Below are 18,354 nucleotides of genomic sequence, written 5' to 3'. Positions count from 1 at the left end.
TGGGAGGTTCTGTTGTTCCATGAACTTAGCAGGGTTCTTACTAAAACTGCATTTCATAAGGAAGGGCACAGATGGACCTAAGAAAAGATTCAGAAGTCTAAGTAAATTTGGTCAACAAACAATCCTTGTAAGCATGTATGTGTGTGTTTATGTATGTGTATGTGCACATTTGTGTGTGTGTATCTCTGTGTGTATGCATCTCTGTATGTTTGTGTCCCTGTGTGTATGTGCCTCTGTGTGTGTGTGTGTTGTGTGTGTGTGTGTGTGTGTGTGGTGAGGGGTTGGTGAGTAAGAAACTCATAGGGAGAAGAGTCATTCAGCCGATCTCCAGGGGGAGGAGCTGTAGCTATACACTACATTTTTAGGACTAAATGAACAGTGATGGGTCTGTAGTCATAAAAAGACAAATTTAGGAAAGGACTGATTTTAGGAAGAATATACAATAATGCCTGCATTAAGTCTTTGTAGAGCTTTTGTCCTTCAATGATGTCTTTTCAAGCTATCACTTCTTAAGTGATGTTCCTCTTCAGAATTCCCATTCCCTTCTTTCCTATTTCAGTTGTGTTTCTTATCACGTTTCACCTTGGTAATTGATGTATGTGTACAAATCTTCCTAATTCAATTTTAACTTCCTTGGGGCAGGGGTCAATGCCTTGAGCGCCTTATTCTCCTCTCATATACTAAGTAAATATTTGCAGATTGAATGTATTTTCAACAACTTCTTTCTGAATTTTGTTGACATTGTCAGTGAAATTTGTAATTAGTAAAGAGTAAACCTTTCAGTATTCTAAGTGGTTAATAATCATATAATTAAAATTATAACATGATGAGTGGTAAACATCTTGAGTTTCCAAGACTTTTGATATATCCGTGTTATCATCAGCAGTAAAATACACATGATTTTAGTATACTAATACTCATCTCACCTCCATCTCAAATGTTTTTGCTGGTAAAATACCGTTCATAATACCTGCTTCATCTGACGGGGCTGTGATGATGAAAATTTTCAAAGCCCTTTGGAAAGTAAATTGTGTTACAAAAAGATAAGATTGTCAATCACAAGGTGTTTGAGATCCTATGGTTGTTATAATAAGAGAGAAAAAGAAAAACACACATGCACATCTATCTATAAAGGCTTCAAAAGGCATATGAGAATAATAGTACATGTTTTTAAGTACTTTATTCCTTGTTTTCATTAAATACTTTTTTTTAAAGTTCTTTGAGACTAATAATGATAATGATGAAGATGATGATACTAATAATAATGATAGCTTCTGCAGCATTTTATAATTTATAAAATTATAATATTTTGGTGTTATCTTGGATTTAACAGTTTATTAGGGGAGAGGACCTGCTCTTTATAACCCAAAGTTACTGTTAAAACAAAATGAGTCAAAACCAACAACGAAGTCATTTTAATGCAAATGAATTTAACATTACACCCAATGTTCTGAAATACATGTACTGATTTTCACAAAACATCTGGAAATTTAAAAAAAAAAATGCAAGTAAAGTATTTGAGGAAAGAAAGCATTCCATACATTCCCACAAGATGACAATACTACTAAAGTACATTAGTGTTTCTTGGCTGAGCCTTCTGCTTATGAGAGTGGGAAGGCAGCTGGGTAGAGAGCAGTTCTGCGTGTGTCTCACCCATTCCCTCCTCTCTTCCCACACTTTGCACGCCCACCATTCTGATTGCTGGGTGTTGGAATCTGCTCTCCTGGAGGTCTCCCAGACCTTCTGCAAGTGTTAGCACTGAGGGTTTTACTTAGCAGATTGACAAGGAGTTGGCCTTCCACATGACAAGGGGTTTACCAATATTGATTATCACATTGCCAAACAATAGAAGTCATTTAAGGGGAGATGTTTTTGCTGATTTTATGGTTATTGCACATTTTTTCTCAAATGTCTATGTGTTATTATTTTGTGCTTTAATTAGTGCCTAGATAATCCTAAATTGACTGTATTAATATTCAAGAGCATATTAAACTTTCACACTGCCTAATGAACGCAAGCAGCACTGGGAATCCAGAACATTTACTATCCCTTGCACGCCCAACTTCAGTAGTTCCCAGGTGTGCCTTTTCTGTGCCATAAAATAAGGTCCAGATCAGAATATAATGGGCACCCTCATTACAGTACTTACCATACAGTATTCCAATTTTGGTTACATGACTCCCTCCCCCAGTGGATTGTGAGCTTCTTGCGGATAGGGTTGTATCTTGGTTACACTTGTTCTTCCAGGGAAAGGTATCTAATATACAGTAGGAAAGCAATAAGCAAATGTGCAAACATAAAAGGATGTGTTTGGTGGAGAGTCATTTAAAATTCCATAGGTTTTGATAATTCATACTGCATTGTGAAGTCTTATTTATTTGAATGCCATTAATTTGAAAGTTAGATGTAATAAAATGTTTTATGTTAAAACCACTCCTCTCAAGATCATAAATACATTCTAAGGAAAATGATATTTTTTGATACTGCTAAATAGACATTATTAACCTTTATAATTTATCAGTACTTAACATAATTACATTTTAATAGAAATATTTTTAGTTGTGCCTTTTGCTAACTTAGATGGGTTAACATCTGTCTCACCTTGCCATTGGATTTAGGAAGTTTTCAATGACAGATTGAAATTCATTCTGGAAGAATCAAAGAACCACAGAAGAAAAATACCAAAGCTAAGTAGGAAAACAGTGGATCAGTGGTTTATAAAAGATGAGAACCAAATAGTATATCCCAAGTGAATGAATAAATGAATTACAGTATCTCCAAGAAGACAAAATTTACATGCATAAAATGTGAACTATTAACATCATGAAATAAGAGGCCAAGAAGCAATGTTATCTATTGGATTTCAGAGAAGAGAGACAAGGTTGTAAGTAAGAGCTCCATGAAGGAAGTGAACCCTAAACTGGGCTTAAGGAAATGAATCAAAGTGAGAAAATAACTTCCTATCTGCATTGTTTCTTTATTGCGGTGGAACGCACAAACTTAGTGGCTCAGAACAGCATACTTTTATTATTATCTGGCCATTTCCACGGGGCAGGATCCAGGACATGCTTAACTGAATCCTCTGCTCAGGGTCTTAAAGGCTGAAATCAAGGTGCTGACTTGGTGGTGTTCTTTCCAGGGCTTGGGGACATCTTTTACGCACATATATTGTTGCTAGAATTCAGTTCCTTGCAGCTGTAGGGTGGAGATCCCTGTTTTCTTGCTGGCTGCCAGCCAGCGTCCTCCCATATTCTTCACCTTGCCGTTCTCCTCCAACATGGCTGCTTCCTTCCTGCAAGCCACCAGCAAAAGAAGCCCCCACTTCCTCCACCCTCTTTCAAATGATCCACTTGATTCCGTCAGGCCCAATGGGAAAAATCTCCCACTGATTAGAGAGCTTCATTATATTTGCAAAATCTCTTTACTTTTGCCATTTATCATAACAGAATCACGGGAGTGAGAGCTTTACACTTTTGCCATGCTCTGTTGACCACAAGCTAATTACAGCTCCTGCCCACACTCAGGGGGATTGTACAAGGATGTAGGTCACGAGGGGTCATCCTACATTCCTGTCTACCACACTGTCTTCTTCTGTAAATGACTCTTATTTGAACATGTTTCAAAAGTGAGGTGTGTATGGTTTTATTTTTGTTTTTTGTTTTTTGTTTTTTAAGATTTAAAAAGACTGGGCTCTGGGTGTCACATGCAAGGCTAAGCAAAAGAGCTTCTTGAACTTGGAGCTTATACTTAGTTCTACTTGGGGGACCAGCTGTACACAGTTATTAAGGAAATGGAAACCATCCTAGAGTGAGTTATAATTAGAGAAGCCCACATCATCATTTTAAAAGCAAGAGCTTCCTAACTGATCTCTTACCTGCTGGTCTTTACTCCCTCACATCTGCCTTGACTTGTCAAGATGATCTTTTCAAATGCACATCCAACCCCGCCATTATCCTTCTTAAAATACCTGTCCTGGCTACTAGATGGAACCAAGCTCTCCAGCCTCCTAGGAAGGGGCTGCCATGTTGTTCAGCTTCATGTCCCACCCAGCACCAGCTCCATGTGCCCTTCATGCACACTCAGCTGGGGCAGTAGCAGAAGATGCTCAGAGAGGGGGATGGATTTGAAAGGCATTGAGCTGGTAGAATTACCTGGATGTGTGGGGGTGAGGATGAGTAGCTCCATGCATGCGAAGAGGAGTGCATGTGCAGTAGCAAATGTAGGAGAGAAGAAGAGTTAGTTTGAGGTCACCCTATAACACCACCACACACCAACGACTTGTTGCAGGCATGACCCTCTACTGGGTACTGTTAGATCTGTAAAGAAGTGCCAAGCATGACCTCTGCAGAGAGGAGAATCCATGTGGCATTAGGAAATTATGGATTCACAAGAGAAGAGGGACAACAGAAGGATTCCCACCAGTGGTAGATTACAGAAGTGGAATAGTAAAGATGTTAGTTCATAGCTGAATGCAGTTTTCTGCATTCCACGAAGTACCCAGTAAAAGCAATGACAGATAAAACATTGCTTTTCATTGTTTTTGAGGCTTAAATGTGTAAACAGTGGATGACATCATTAGGACCTAATTTGGGGCAGCTTAAAGAAAGTATCAGGAAGAGAGGTTTCAAAGTTGTTCTGGTTATTTCAAATTAAGTTTGTCTTTTCAAGTGTCTTTGGTCACTTGACCTTACACAATCTGGTTATGAATCTTGAAGTTCTTTTGTGCTTGTTTTGGACTGTATGAAAGTACCTAAGTTTTTCTTCTGCTGCTTTCTATTTCTTCTGAGGGATGTTGGCCCCAAAATGTGCTTTCCTGTCCTGGTCTGCCTTCCTGATATGAGGCCACATTCTAGGGAGAATGCACAGAATGGGATGCTTGTTTTCTTCTTAACAGAAGATAGATTCTAATCTCCACTTGTCTTTTCTCCTCTGTAACTAAGTGGAATCCACCCTACCAATGCCACGTCCATTTCCAGCTCATCTGATTCTTGTGTTCCTCCCGTGGTTGTTTGAATGCTGTCATTGCTTTGGGCCTGCAGGCTAGTGCCAGTGCTGCTGTGGCAGCAGCCTGTGGAGGGCACACAGCTGCTTGCTGTGACTGGGTGTGACTCCCTGCTGGTGCCAACACTGCTTCCCATGAAGTATGCCCTGCTGGCATGACTCCTCACCAGGGGATGCCTCTGCCGGTTGCTGTTGCCCTTACTGCATGGGAAATGCATTCTTACTGGACACACAAGGAACTTGCTGAAAGTCATTTGTACCCCCTTGATTAACTGCTGACATTCTAGCCCCTGCTTCAAAGCCCCTTCACTTTGGGATCATACCTTTTGGTAGGGAGTTGATAAAGCCCTCACAAAGGGCCAGTAGGTGGAAGGAGGCACTGGTCCTAAGGAGGCACTGGTCCTGCTGTGCTGCTATACCTTCCCTGGTGAAGCCTGAAAACATAGCACTTCTTCCAGGAACTTGGCTATCTCATGAACTGGACAATAATGTGTCAGGATTTCTCCTCCTCCTCCCTGGGGAACAGGATCCAAGTCCTTTCAGTAGAGGTTATTGGGAGGCTAGTTGTAGGCATACTCTTTGAGTCTAATTTTCTTGGACCTGAAAGTGTCATGGAGGTAGGTGAAAAGCCTCTTAAGTAAGCTTTCATGAGTTCAGGTCTTCCTTTTAGTGACAGGTTATCTGCTCATGTCTTCCAGAAATGGTCCTTTCTCATGGTGGGATCTGTCTTCCTCCTACAATGTCCCAAGTTCTTGGGACCCTGGCACATCCAGTCCTGATCTCTGTGTTAGTGACACTGTGGTAACAATCCACCAACCCAACACACATACACACACCCCAAATCTCAGTAGTTTCACACAATGGAGTTGTATTTGTCACTTACACAGTCTCCATCTTGGGGCTATAGCATCTGAAACACAGGTCTTCTGTATTAATTTCCTAAGACTCTCAAACAAGATACCATAAGCCAGATGGGTTTAAAAAATAGAAATATAGGGGCACCTGGGAGGCTCAGTGGGTTAAAGCCTCTGCCTTCAGCTCGGGTCATGATCCCAGGGTCCTGGGATTGAGCCCCACATCAGGCTCTCTGCTCAGAGGGAAGCCTGCCTCCCCCTCTCTCTATGCCTGCCTCTCTGCCTACTTGTAATCTCTGTCTGTCAAATAAATAAATTTTTAAAAATCTTTTTAAAAAATAGAAATATATTCTCTCACAGTTTGGGAGACCAAATGTCCAAGATCAAAGTGTCAGGGCCATGTTCTGAAGGTTCTAGAGGAGAATGCTTCCTTGCTTCTTTCTAGCTTCTGGTAGTTGCCATCAGTCCTTGGAATCTGTTGGTTTATAGATGCATCATTTTTATCTCTGCCTCTACCTTCACATGGCCATCTTCCCCATGTCTCCGTGTCTCAATTTCCTTCTTTTCATAAGAACAGCAGTTCTTAGATTATGGCCCACCCTAATCAGTATGACCTCATATTAAGTTGATTATATCTCCAAATATCTTATTTCCAAATAAGGTCACACTCACAGGTATCAGATGTTAGGACTTGAACATGTTTTATAAAAGGGATGCAATTCAACCCATAACACTGCAAAGTTGTGGCTGACACAGAAGACATCCCATGGCTTTTAACAATCTCATCTCAGAAGTGATATATTCTAGTTTTGTTCACAGCCCACTAGCCACAGCATGACTCCAACATAACTGCAAGGGAAGATGGTAAATTCAGGAAAGCACATGGGTATTTAGTGAGAATTACTGTCTCAGTCACATCCTTGACCAGCTCATTTATTCTGATCCCAGAAGGCTCTGGAGCACATGAGACTGGATATTTCTGTGTACTGTGAAATATCTGTCAAGGAACACCATATGATCCTGCAAAGCATATTGAAGAAATAGACTTGGAAAACTGAGCAAAGGAAAGAAAGGAAACAGTTTATATAATCTGCAAAACTATCCCATATTTGTTTGGTTCTTTGGTTCATCTTAATCCAGAGAATACAAAATCGTGAGCAACAGGTTGGATCTAGTCCATAGATACTATATGTGTGAACTACACAATGTTTAAGAAATGTAAACAAAGATCTAGATATCTTTCCTTAAATGATTGGAAGATACGACAGCATCTGGGCCCATGTTTCCATAGAAAAGCAGTAATAAGGAAAACCCTGCTCATTTTATACAATTCCATCTTTGCAGTTAACTCTGCTCCCCACCATTTCCTCTGGTATTGCCCCCATTGGGGCTCAGTATCAGCTCTTATTTGTCTTTGTGCTTTTACCATTGTTTTCATGTAAGAGAGACCCTCCTCCCCTTATATTTGCTTCTTTTTGCCCACTTGATTTATCTGATTGACCACTTCAGGCATTTGTGTTTGTGACTTCAATGTTAAGTATTACATACATTTTCATATATTTTATCACAATGGGGTGCTTTTAATGGGTTAAGCAACACCCAAAAGCTTGAACTGTACTTGAACTCATGACTTGGAGGCTGATTCCTGCTTTAGCTATCTGCAGAGGAAACACTCCACCTATGTTTCCTTCACTCTCTCCACTACTGTGGTAACCCAACACTCTGACACTGACCTGTGAGTTTTCCACACCAAGCAATTCTGAGACACTGGATCTTTTATAGTTCAACTCAACTCAATTCCATTCCATTCTGACACAGTCTACCTAGCGATAACATCAGATCCCACAGGTTATGGGCTCAGTCCCACAAGACTGTCCCATTGGACACACCTCAGATGCCAATCACAAATCCAGATTGTCACCTGTGCTTCTGATCAGTGGGCTGTGAATCAAAGAGATTCCTAACCACCCCTTCCTCAGGTTTAATTTGTTAGAGTGGCTCACAGACAGCAGTTTACTAGATTGCAAATTTTTTGTTTTAATAAAAGGATATAATTTTGCAACAGCCAGACTGAAGAGATGCACAGGGCAAGGTATGGGATGGAGCACAGAGTTTTCATGCTCTTTGTCAGCATGCCATGCTCCCCAAATCTTTACATGTTTACCAACTGCAAGTTCTCTGAACCCCACAGTTGAGGAATTTTTATGGAGGCTTCATTATATAGGCATATTTGATTAAATCATAGGCCTTCAGTGATTGACTCAATCTCCAGACTTCTCCCCAGAGGTTAGGAAGAGGGGCTGAAAGTTCTAACCCTCTAATCATATGGTTGGTTCCCTTGACAACAAGCCTCCATCCTTAGCTTACCTAGGAATTTTCCAAAAATTACCTTAGTAACATAAATGCAGTTGTAAAGAGAGGATCTTTTTATGAATAGCAAGACACCCATTCTACCTTTATGTCTCTGAAACACTTCAGGAACTAAGGACAAAAGATCAACTACAGTAACAAAAGATGCCCCTATGGCTTCTATATAGGAAATCACAAGAGTTTTAGGAGCTGTGTGTCTGTTTGATTTGTTTGATCAAAGCTGACTTGAGACCAAATATGCATTCCTTACTATAAATCAGAGTATCAGACCATCTGAAATAATTGTGACTTAAGATGAATGGTTGACAAAAGCCTGGAAATACCTGTGATGGGGATAGGTGTATAAATGTTTGCAGTGAAATACTTGCAATTGGGATGGCTGCATAAATTTGGGTCTAATTAACATAATGCATGTTGACTGAAGTAAATCCTTATTGATACAGCTTTTTCTGCCTTTTCTCCCCTTTATAGACCATTGGAACGATCCAGTGAAGATGTGGATATAATCTTCACAAGGCTGAAAGAAGTTAAAGCTTTTGAGAAATTTCACCCAAATCTCCTTCATCAGATTTGTTTATGTGGTTATTATGAGAATCTGGAAAAAGGAATAACATGTAAGAAATGCGGCTCCAGGGGTGTATTTTCGTGTATGGTTTGTGATCATTTGTAGTTATCCCATGGGGATAGATAGTACATGGAGTATTTATGTGCCAAATGTTTGAGCTTCAACCTAAAGTATTAGGTTGACATTTCCCTTTACTTTGTTTATTCAGTTCCATGTAGGCTATTTCCTTGACTTTGTTCACAGCATGTAAGTGTTCTTCCAGCATAGCCTGGAAGATGGAACTGGAAGGATGTACTGATTCATATATTCAGCTAAATCCTTAGAAACTCAAATAGTTATTTATTTATTTTTTTCAAACAGTTATTTTCTTTACCCCAAGGAATATGTGAATTTGTAGGATATTAAATAAAGATAAAGGACTCTTAATGAACGTTAATAGTAATGTCTTGAATTAGCCTGAGTGATATTTATTTCAGGTGGAAATAAGGGGCAGGGAAAGAAAACAAGAGGGTGGCAGCTGCTGCCTTCGGCTCAGGTCATGATCTCAGGGTCCTGGGATCGAGTCCTGCATCGGGCTCTCTGCTCAGCAGGGAGTCTGCTTCCTCCTCTCTCTCTCTCTGCCTGCCTCTCTGCCTACTTGTGATCTCTCTCTGTCAAATAAATAAATAAAATCTTTAAAAAAAAAAGAGGGTGGCAGCTGCATTACCAAAAAAATTATTTTCTTATTAAAAAATAATGCTTTTCCATCTGTTGGGAAACTTTTATGATGCAGTAACAGAAAGCTCCCATCTCACTGGCTCGGATATCTATTACTTCTAAAGGAGGGGAAAATCTATTACTCATTCAAGAAGTCTTGAGATAGAATGGCTTCAGAGTTCTTAATTAAATGACTTGAAGACATTACCAAGGTCACATTTCTCTCCCATTTTGTTTTTGTATATGTTTTGTTGTGCATCCTCAGGTGTTGGCTTTTGCTCTCAGACTTGACCCAAGTGATTCTAAGACAGCTATAGCAATTAGAGGCATTACATGTGTTGGGAGGGGAAAATTCCCACCTACCCCTCATGGTTCTTTTGACTGGGCTAATAAACTGACATAAGACAGATTAATGGGAGAAAAAATATCAAATTAAATTTCATACATTATGGTGGTCTCATACTTACGGGACCTAAGAAGTGACCAAGACAGGCTGTTTATGTGCGTTTTAGATAAAGAAACAGTACGTTTGTGGAAAACCAACAAGACAAAGAAACTTAGACTTAGGTACTAAGTAGTGAAGAAATAAGCAGAGTTTGCTTATATAGCTTCTCAGTCGGGAATTCTCTATGTCTTGTGATAATGATATCTACCTCTTGGTGCAGCAAGCGTTCCTTTCGCATGGGAGACTTACTTCCTGTTTCCTAGGGGTCAGAGAGGAGGGTCAGAGTGTCCTTGCACTGGCTGTTTCTCAAGTAACTTTGATTCAAAATGATCAATATGCCACTTTGGAATATTTTAGAGTAATCTACCCTGAACCCCATCACATGACAATACAAAGCTATTCTGCTGAAGGTCTATTTCTTCGTGTATCTGTTTTCAGAAGTCTCCCAGTAGACTTCCTGTTTCATTGGCCAGAATTACATGCTTACATGCTTACAATGACTAGTGGTCATATGGTAAAACCAGCTTATATTTGGTATATTTACCTTACTGTTTCTTTTTCAGTATTTCGCCAGGGTGATATTGGAACAAACTGGTATGCTGTCCTGGCAGGGTCTTTGGATGTCAAAGTGTCTGAAACCAGCAGTCACCAGGTAAGATACTGTATTCTTTTCTTTTCTTTTTCTTTTTTTAAGTAGGATTTATAAGAAGGGGTTTGACAAGTGTTTGTTGAATTCTTTTATTAAGTTCTTCAACAAACATACATACTGCATGTCTTCCATGGTTTGAGTATGGTGACAGGTGTTGGAACATGAAGTGCAAGAACACGATGCCTGCCTTCCAGGAGCTTGCTATCTATTGGGAAATGCAAATGACTCAGTTGCAATGCAATAAATTCTGTCATATAAATTGAAATGTGAGCAGAGGGGACAGAGAATCAAGTTTTTCTAGGTTTCTCCTCAGATCCTTCCTACATCTGGTATCCTCACTTCTCTTTGTTGTAGAAGTGGTCCCCTCGTCAGCCTTGTAGGCACTGCAGTGCTACAGGGGAAATGCGGTTGATGCAGTCCCTGTAAATCTCTCTCTCTCTCTCTCTCTCTCTCTCTCTCTCTCTCTCACTGTTTCTCTGCCTCATCTTATCAAATGTGGAAGGGCCAATAATATATTTTCTTTCTAAAGTGTGGAACGTGCTTGCTTGATCTTCATTAGTGACCTCTGAGGAGCTTAACATCCTAGTAGATAGAACTCATTTTATCTCCTTTCCCCCGACAACATTTGTGAATATTTAAAATTGGACCTAGACTCCCCTTTCACATCTGCAGTAACCCTTGCTCACCCTTATTTCATGAGGTCCAAACGTACAGAACTTTCCTGTTTGGAGCCAAGAACCTTGAATCTCAAAAGGACAGCCCCTAAACGCCACCTTCGAGCCTGAGTAGGAAAATGGCCCAAGTTTTCTTTCTGTGTATTCAGGGTTCATATAAAAACTACAGGAAGAGAATTGGTGAACTGTAACGTCAGAAAGAATTATCAAGAGAAATTTATAAATCAGTTAGAGGGACAAATAGCCTGCAGCCAAATACCACGTTTAAGACAGTGCCTATGTAACACACTTCAAATGCGAGAAACATTTATGATGCCCTAAATTTGAGATTTTAAATATTATAGGAACATATGTGTATAGTGGAGTTATGGGCAACCAACCACCGAAAAATGGAAAAGTATCCTAAAGACTATTGGTAAAATGGGCATTTGGAATTTGGACCATAGTTGCCAATGTTATTCCCATTGTTATGGATGGTTAGAGTCTCAGGCCAGTACCCAAGTCCTGCTTAACCCATAGATACTTTTTCTGTGGATCACTGCATAGAAAGTTCCATTAAAAAACTGCCTGGGACCTGTGCCTTTCAACCTTGTCGGGACTACCCTGCTTTCCCTCTCTCACAGAGTCAGTTTTCTCCTGGAGTTCAGAGGGTCAAGGTGAGAGGTGAGTTTTTTATTCTCATAAGATGCTTCAGTTTCTTAATGGAACCGAGACCAAGCAAGCATTTCTGGATATCTTTCATGTGCAGGGTGGTGTTCTAAGCACTTAATAGGTATTTATTTCCTCCTTTATTCCTCACAGCACTCTATAGTTCCTATTACTGTTCTTGTTTTCCAGATAAGGAAGTGAGGCCCTGACCCGTTAAACAACTTGCCCCAGGTAACAGCCTAGAAATTAGGGGAACCAAGAGTCAAACCCAGGAAGTCAGTCACCTGAACACAGTCTCTTAGGCACTGCTCTGTGCTTTTGACTCAAAAGAAATGTAATGACGCCTGCATCTTCCCTCGCCCTGCTATTCATCACCTTTTCAGATTCCCCCTTGTCTCTTATCTCTGCACACCTTCCACCTGCAGACTGCTGGCCTGGTGGGGCCCCTTAGTCTCCTTGCTCAGAGCTGTTCCCGATGCTCACTGTGATGAGGGCTCACCTTGTGGAGGTGTGGAAGGGACAGGGCCTAGTAGAGGATGGTTCTCCTCACGCCCCGGGGTAGTCCCCAGTGGGTGATGATGGAGAAAGGGGAGGAACTGAAAAGGGAAGGTGAGGAAAGAGAGGAAAGGGGAGCAAGATGAGAATTAAGGAGGAAAAAGGTGAGAAGGGAAGGAAAACACAAGGAGGAAAGAGAAGAGGAAGAAGAAGAAAGGCAGAGGAGATGTTCCTAAGGAATGATAAATAACATCAGCAGGGATGTGCTGAGACATCAGATGTTCAAAGCTGGCATGAGACTGTGATGGTATTAAAATAGGATTTGGCCGGGGGCTCCTGGAATATTTCCCTGGACCAGTTCTCTCTCAGCATGGGGTTCTCACAAAGAATAGCTGAGTAACACTTTGTTTTTACCTGTGGGGTTTTTAAAATCTTAACAAACCTTTCACTTCAACTGTAGTTTTGACCTTAAACACATGCTGAGAACTTTCCTAAGCTGGGCTTGGTCTTGTCTTAAGTTGCTAAGAGTTTTAACTTTATACCAAAGCTGCCTTACTGCCTCTGTGTATGTCACCGGACATTGTCCATCGAGGGTTTTCTGGACTAATTTCCATCATTAAGCTATATAGAAGAGAAAGCTCATTGACTTCTACATCCTCCAACCCTCCAGAGAAGAGTATGAGAAACACGGAGGGCCCAGGCTTCCATCCAGCTCAGACAGTCACCTGCACGACATGGTTGCCCCCTTGGGAGGAAGAAGCTAAAGAGAATGAACACGGTGGCTGAATCTCCTCCCATGGCAAGTTGTTTGACAGGGAGAAACAAAAAAGCCATTTCCACCTGTGCTGGCCTTGTAATGGGCTCTGGATTTCTGCCTACTAGTGATGTGGCCAAATCAGGGTGATGAGTTAGCCTATAAGAATAGGACAGTCTCTAAGTCAGAGTTCTCCAGAGAAATGGAACAAATAGAAGATGGGTGGATGGATAGATAGATAGATAGATAGATATTTATCTTAAGGAATTGACTTACATGATTGTGAGGACTGGTAAGTTTGAAATCTGTATGGTAAGCCAACAGGGTGAAGATCAGGCAAAACTTGATGCTGCAGTCTTGAGTCTGAAAGTTGGAAACCTAGGCAGAATTCCTGTGTCGCAGTCTGAAAGCAGAACTCCATCTTCTTTGGGAAACCTCAAGGGAAACATGTTTGCTCTTAAGTCCTTCAACTGATTGGATGAAACCGACCCATATTAGAGAGGATAATCTGCTTTGGTTAAAGCCTACTGATTGTTAATGTTAAACAGTATCTGTAGATTACAATAAAATGTAGGCTAATGTTTGACTGAACAACTGGTAAAGTTAACTTAAGTTAACTTAACCCTGGTTAAGCCAAGCTGACATATAAAATTAACCATCAGTTACCCCAATGGGGAGTGAAATGAGCTTGGGCCATGGGAGAAGCAAGGGAAGACCTAAAATTGCTACCCCTAGAGACCAGAAGCAACTTTGCTAAGTGCCTTCAGTGTAGCTTACTTGCTAGGGGTTCTGTGTGCATCATCTTTCGGCATTCATGCTCTGTTTTACAGCTGGGCTTGAAAACAAGGCTCAGTGACATTAGGTGTAAATTTCCCTGGGCCACGCAAATGTACATGGTCAATTGAAGATTTGAATTCAGGTCTGACAAACTCCAAATTTCATGTTCTTCCTGTTGCTCACACAGGAAAAAGGGTAATCAGGGCAGAAAAAGAAAAAGAAGAAAAGTTAAAGGGACTAAGAGTGGATTAAGGAAAGAGAAAAGAGTTAACAGCACAGAAGAGTGAATCTTTAAAAGTGAGTAGGGCTGTTGCTAGCCTGTCCCTCCATTTTCATTCAAGTTTCTCCCTGACCTGTGTGCCTTTCTTCTCATCTGAGAGTCAGAAGTCAGAGATGGTAGTGATAAATTCCAAAAATTATCTCTGAGTTTCAGAGATGCCCTTTAACCCCTCAGTAGGATGTTAGCTCGGCGGGAATATTGGGATAAGAGCAGACATAGATCGTGGTAATAGAGCGCCCCTACAGGTGTGTGAAAAACACTTTTCATGCATTATTTCATTGGTTGCTCATCTACAGGGCCCTTCCCCCTTTAGTGCTATCGTTAGTGTCATTTTACAGGGCGATGCTAAATAAAGGCCACACAGCCATTAGGTATCAGAGCCAGTTCTTTGTGGTTGTGGGGCTCAGGTCCTTGACCATTACAGTTGTACAGGTGCCACCCAGAAGTAATAATGAATGTGGAGTGAAGCTTTTCCCCTGTAGCTCCCTCAACCATCCACCTGATTCCAGCTCAGAGCTCCACACGTCTCACCTCCGAGTCCATCTTGCAGACGTTTGCTCCACCTAAGACAAGCTCTGCTGGGATGTGGGGCTCTCTTTACACCACCTTTTATTTTAGATCATCAGTTAAATGAGTGTGGCCCATCTCTTCAAAAAGGTTTCTAGGTTACAGGGTGGGATAGGTACGTAGGGATGCTAAGGGAGGGAGATTGAGGCCCTATGTACAAGGTGGAGGTGACAGGATTGGAGTTTGTGTTGATGGGTTGTATGGGGCCTGAAGGAAAGTGAGGATTTTGACTCAGAAGAAGGGGTAGGTGGTGATGCCAGTAATTGAAATAAGGAGCACGTAAGAAAGACAACCCTTCACAGATTCTGAAATAGTATTTTTATGTCATACGTTTATTAGGCATTATTGATCTGATGGAATTTTTTTCTGAAGAAAACCACCCTATTTCTTTTATATGGTGATAAGAAGATAAAACTACACATAAATTTGAGGAATACGAAGAGCATAAAGATTTTATTTGGCTTATAAATTTCTATTACCTTTCTGCCTGCTTTAGGATAATACTTTTTCTCCTTTTTCATCATTCCCTTACACTTTTTTGCACACTAGGTTAAAAAAAAACACAGCTTCTTGCCTTCCCTATGGTTGGTTTGCCAGATTCTTCTTTAGTTCTTTGGACTCCAGGCGGAGGGTCACTCACACTTCCTTCTCATTGGTGGCATGCTAGGAGGGTAGCGGCAGTAACTCTCCTCATTTAGAAAGCATTTCATGTACATTGTTTTGTTTGAGCCATCCTAGAAGGCAGGCCCATCTGGATTGTATCTTGATCAAGTCCCAGGTGAATGAGTGGTCTGCTCAATATGACACAGTGGTGACCCACAGAGCTAGAAATCACCATGACTTCATTACCCAATCCATGCCCTGCTCTTGCCATCCTTACCTTTAACCGGCATGTGCAGCCATTTGCCTGGGTGTCTGCAAGGGGTCTTCAGTGGGCACTCGCTCCTGAGAGTCTCTAGTGTCCGTGGGTGGTGGTGGTGGTGGATAGATCCTTCTTTGCCCCCTTGGATCACTGGTGCCTAAGATTCTGACAAAGAGCTACTGATTCCACATTTCGGAAAAGTATTAAAATACAAACACTCCACTTAGTGGTAATATAAACTTCAGGCCCTTTCCTGGGAGGGGAGGATAAAGACAAAAAGCCATTGGACTGTGGGGAGCGAGGATGGCTCACCTCCCAGTTTCGCCTGGAGCTGGTCCACCCGGTTAGTTTAGAAACCACAAGTCTGCCAGCTGGGGAGGCATGACCTAGCAGACAGACTCTGTATCGCCCTGTGGGTCTGCTCCTGACTCAGGACACATCAGACAGTGGTATAAAATCCTACTGAGTGCTGGTTGGAACCAACTTCTCTCCTTCTCACACACTCCCTTAGCAGAGCCCCAAGCCAACACTGTCCTGCTTCCGTACTTTCCCTTCGGGTGTGTCCCCCCAGTCTGAGGTTTCAAGCCGGACTGGAGGAGAAAGACAAAAGCCTCTGGATGAAGAAAGAGATAAAGGGCCCTATGTCTCAGAGACCTTCCCTGAGGGGCTGATGTTACATTGCTTTCATTTCTTTTGCTATGGCCTTGAAACTGTGTTTGTGCTGAGGATTTTGGGAAAAACAGACTATTCAAGTTCTGTTATTTTGATGAACTTTTAGAGACTGCTATCCTTGGAAATATCTTCCTGTAAATTATATTGCTTCCACTACACCATAAACAAAACCTTCTCTCAAAACACCCATACCCCATGTCCATGTGTAGTTGTCAGAAGCACCTCTTCCAACTTTGCAGGTACCTTTTCTGCCTTGGCTATTCTTTGTCTTACCCCTTGAAGCTCCATGTGCTTACCAAGGGGACCTGCCCACAGACCATGCCACCAACCCACAGTGTCCGACCTGGCTCACATGCTCATGTAATTTCCACTTGGCAGCACCAATCCCATCAAGGATTCATCCTCCCAGTTCCCACTGATACCTGTCCCCATGCTCAGTCTCTTACCTACGCCTAACCGGGACACAAAGCCTTCAGATGCCCACAGCTGAACTTTGTACTCAAGAACCTGCCTGTGTTTGGCTACATATTTAACTTAATGGCTTCTAAGTTGGAGATTTTACGTTCCTACTAGAATGAATAATGCTATAGGTGTACGCTTTTCTTGTTAATATTTGCATGGATTTTGGGTGAGAAGTGAACATTGGAACAAGTGATAAACAGTGAGTAGGAAACTCAGAAACAATAAATAAGCAGCCATACTTAATTCTGTGACTGTGTGTTTCAGAAAGAAAGAGAAAGAGAAGGCCCTGTTTTTCTCTGCAGATTTTATAAATGAATGGCTTTTTTTTTTTGGCATGGTAATAAATATTTAAATCCTAGAAATATATCAGGTTTAATAATTAATATTTATACCCAAAAAGTGTATTTTTCCAGTCATGTGAAAGAATTTCTGATGGCTGTTTAGTGACTAGGAGTCCATGCTACAAAATACAGAATAAGATGATGTATTAATTCATTATAACTTCTACATCTCTGTAATAGACGCTTTTTTAAAGTGTGTTTACCTAATACAACACAGCAGTTAAAATCAAACCTCTTTAACTTCATTGCTGTGTGACTTTAGGCAAGTTAGATTACCTATAAGTTGGGGATAATTCCTACCTTAAATGAGCTAAAGTCTATAAACCACTTAATACAAAGCTTGCCACAGAGCAGGAGTTCTGGTACTTTTTTCTTACTAATTCCTAAAGGAAGTATTTGTTGCCCAGAGTGGAGGGCTGCCTGTTGCAATGCCTGCAATGTTCTCATTTTATCACAAGAGGGCAGTGCTAGCATAGAGAAAGCAGGAAATGTGCGCGGTATTGGAATGGCAAGACTTCAACAATCCATATTGTTCAGCCATTCCGTGGGATCCGAGAGCCCTGGCTGCTGTTGGCACGTGGATGTTATCCACCCTCTCATCTGTTTCTGTGACATTCCCTGGAAATTTTTGGTCCCGTTTTGGAAAACAATCTCTCATTGGTACTTCCCCTAAAGTAAAATGTGGTTTTATTTGCCCTCTCTTTGTCTCTACATCAAAGAGGTTTGTAAATGTTGGGGTTTTGTTTATGAAATTTGAAGGACGGGCATATCTCTCTGTCTCATGGCTCTCTCTGCCTTTCTGGCTTAGCCTGTCTGACATTCTCATTTACTCTCATTTCACCCCATTACTTTCAGGCAGAGAACATGCTGTCATGAGGGAACCTTTTCTAGATCATTTAATGAGCCCTTGAAATGTGAAAGCTGCCAACTTACCATAGTTGTTTGTCATCTCCTGTGACTTGTCTGCTCAGGTCATGCTATTGGTTAGGGACGTATCAGGAGTTTAGCTAGCATCCTTCGTGAGGCCCGCACGTGCTGTGGTTTATTTTGTTGCCATTAATTCCTTGTTTGGGTGGATGCAGCACTGGCTCTGCAGCAGTGAAGCTGGCCTCCCTGATTCAGTTATCAGAATGCTAATGCTGGTCCATTCTCATCCAAACTTCCTGCAGCCAGCTTGAATGATCTTGTTAAGCTGCTTGGAGCACCCTGATGCCAGCCACGTGCTGTCAACGTAACAAACCT

At 41.3% G+C, this 18,354-nt stretch overlaps 1 protein-coding gene across 8 annotated transcripts in view; it reads left to right on the top strand.

Moving 5' to 3' along the window:
• RAPGEF4 (Rap guanine nucleotide exchange factor 4) overlaps positions 1 to 18,354 on the top strand; it is a 301,768-nt gene that overhangs the window by 46,571 nt on the left and 236,843 nt on the right. For all 8 annotated transcript variants that reach the window (XR_009351882.1, XR_009351885.1, XR_009351884.1 and 5 more), the window contains 2 exons: positions 8,697 to 8,839; positions 10,495 to 10,583. Coding sequence is in view for 5 of the 8 variants with exons in the window: in XM_059167024.1 (XP_059023007.1) it covers positions 8,697 to 8,839; positions 10,495 to 10,583 (232 nt within the window). In the remaining 3 variants the exon portion in view is untranslated. The remainder of the gene's footprint in view (positions 1 to 8,696; positions 8,840 to 10,494; positions 10,584 to 18,354) is intronic.

Source organism: Mustela lutreola, chromosome 3 (genome assembly GCF_030435805.1).
Source record: "Mustela lutreola isolate mMusLut2 chromosome 3, mMusLut2.pri, whole genome shotgun sequence".
Taxonomy (NCBI): domain Eukaryota; kingdom Metazoa; phylum Chordata; class Mammalia; order Carnivora; family Mustelidae; genus Mustela; species Mustela lutreola.
This window is presented reverse-complemented; position numbering and strand designations above follow the sequence as displayed.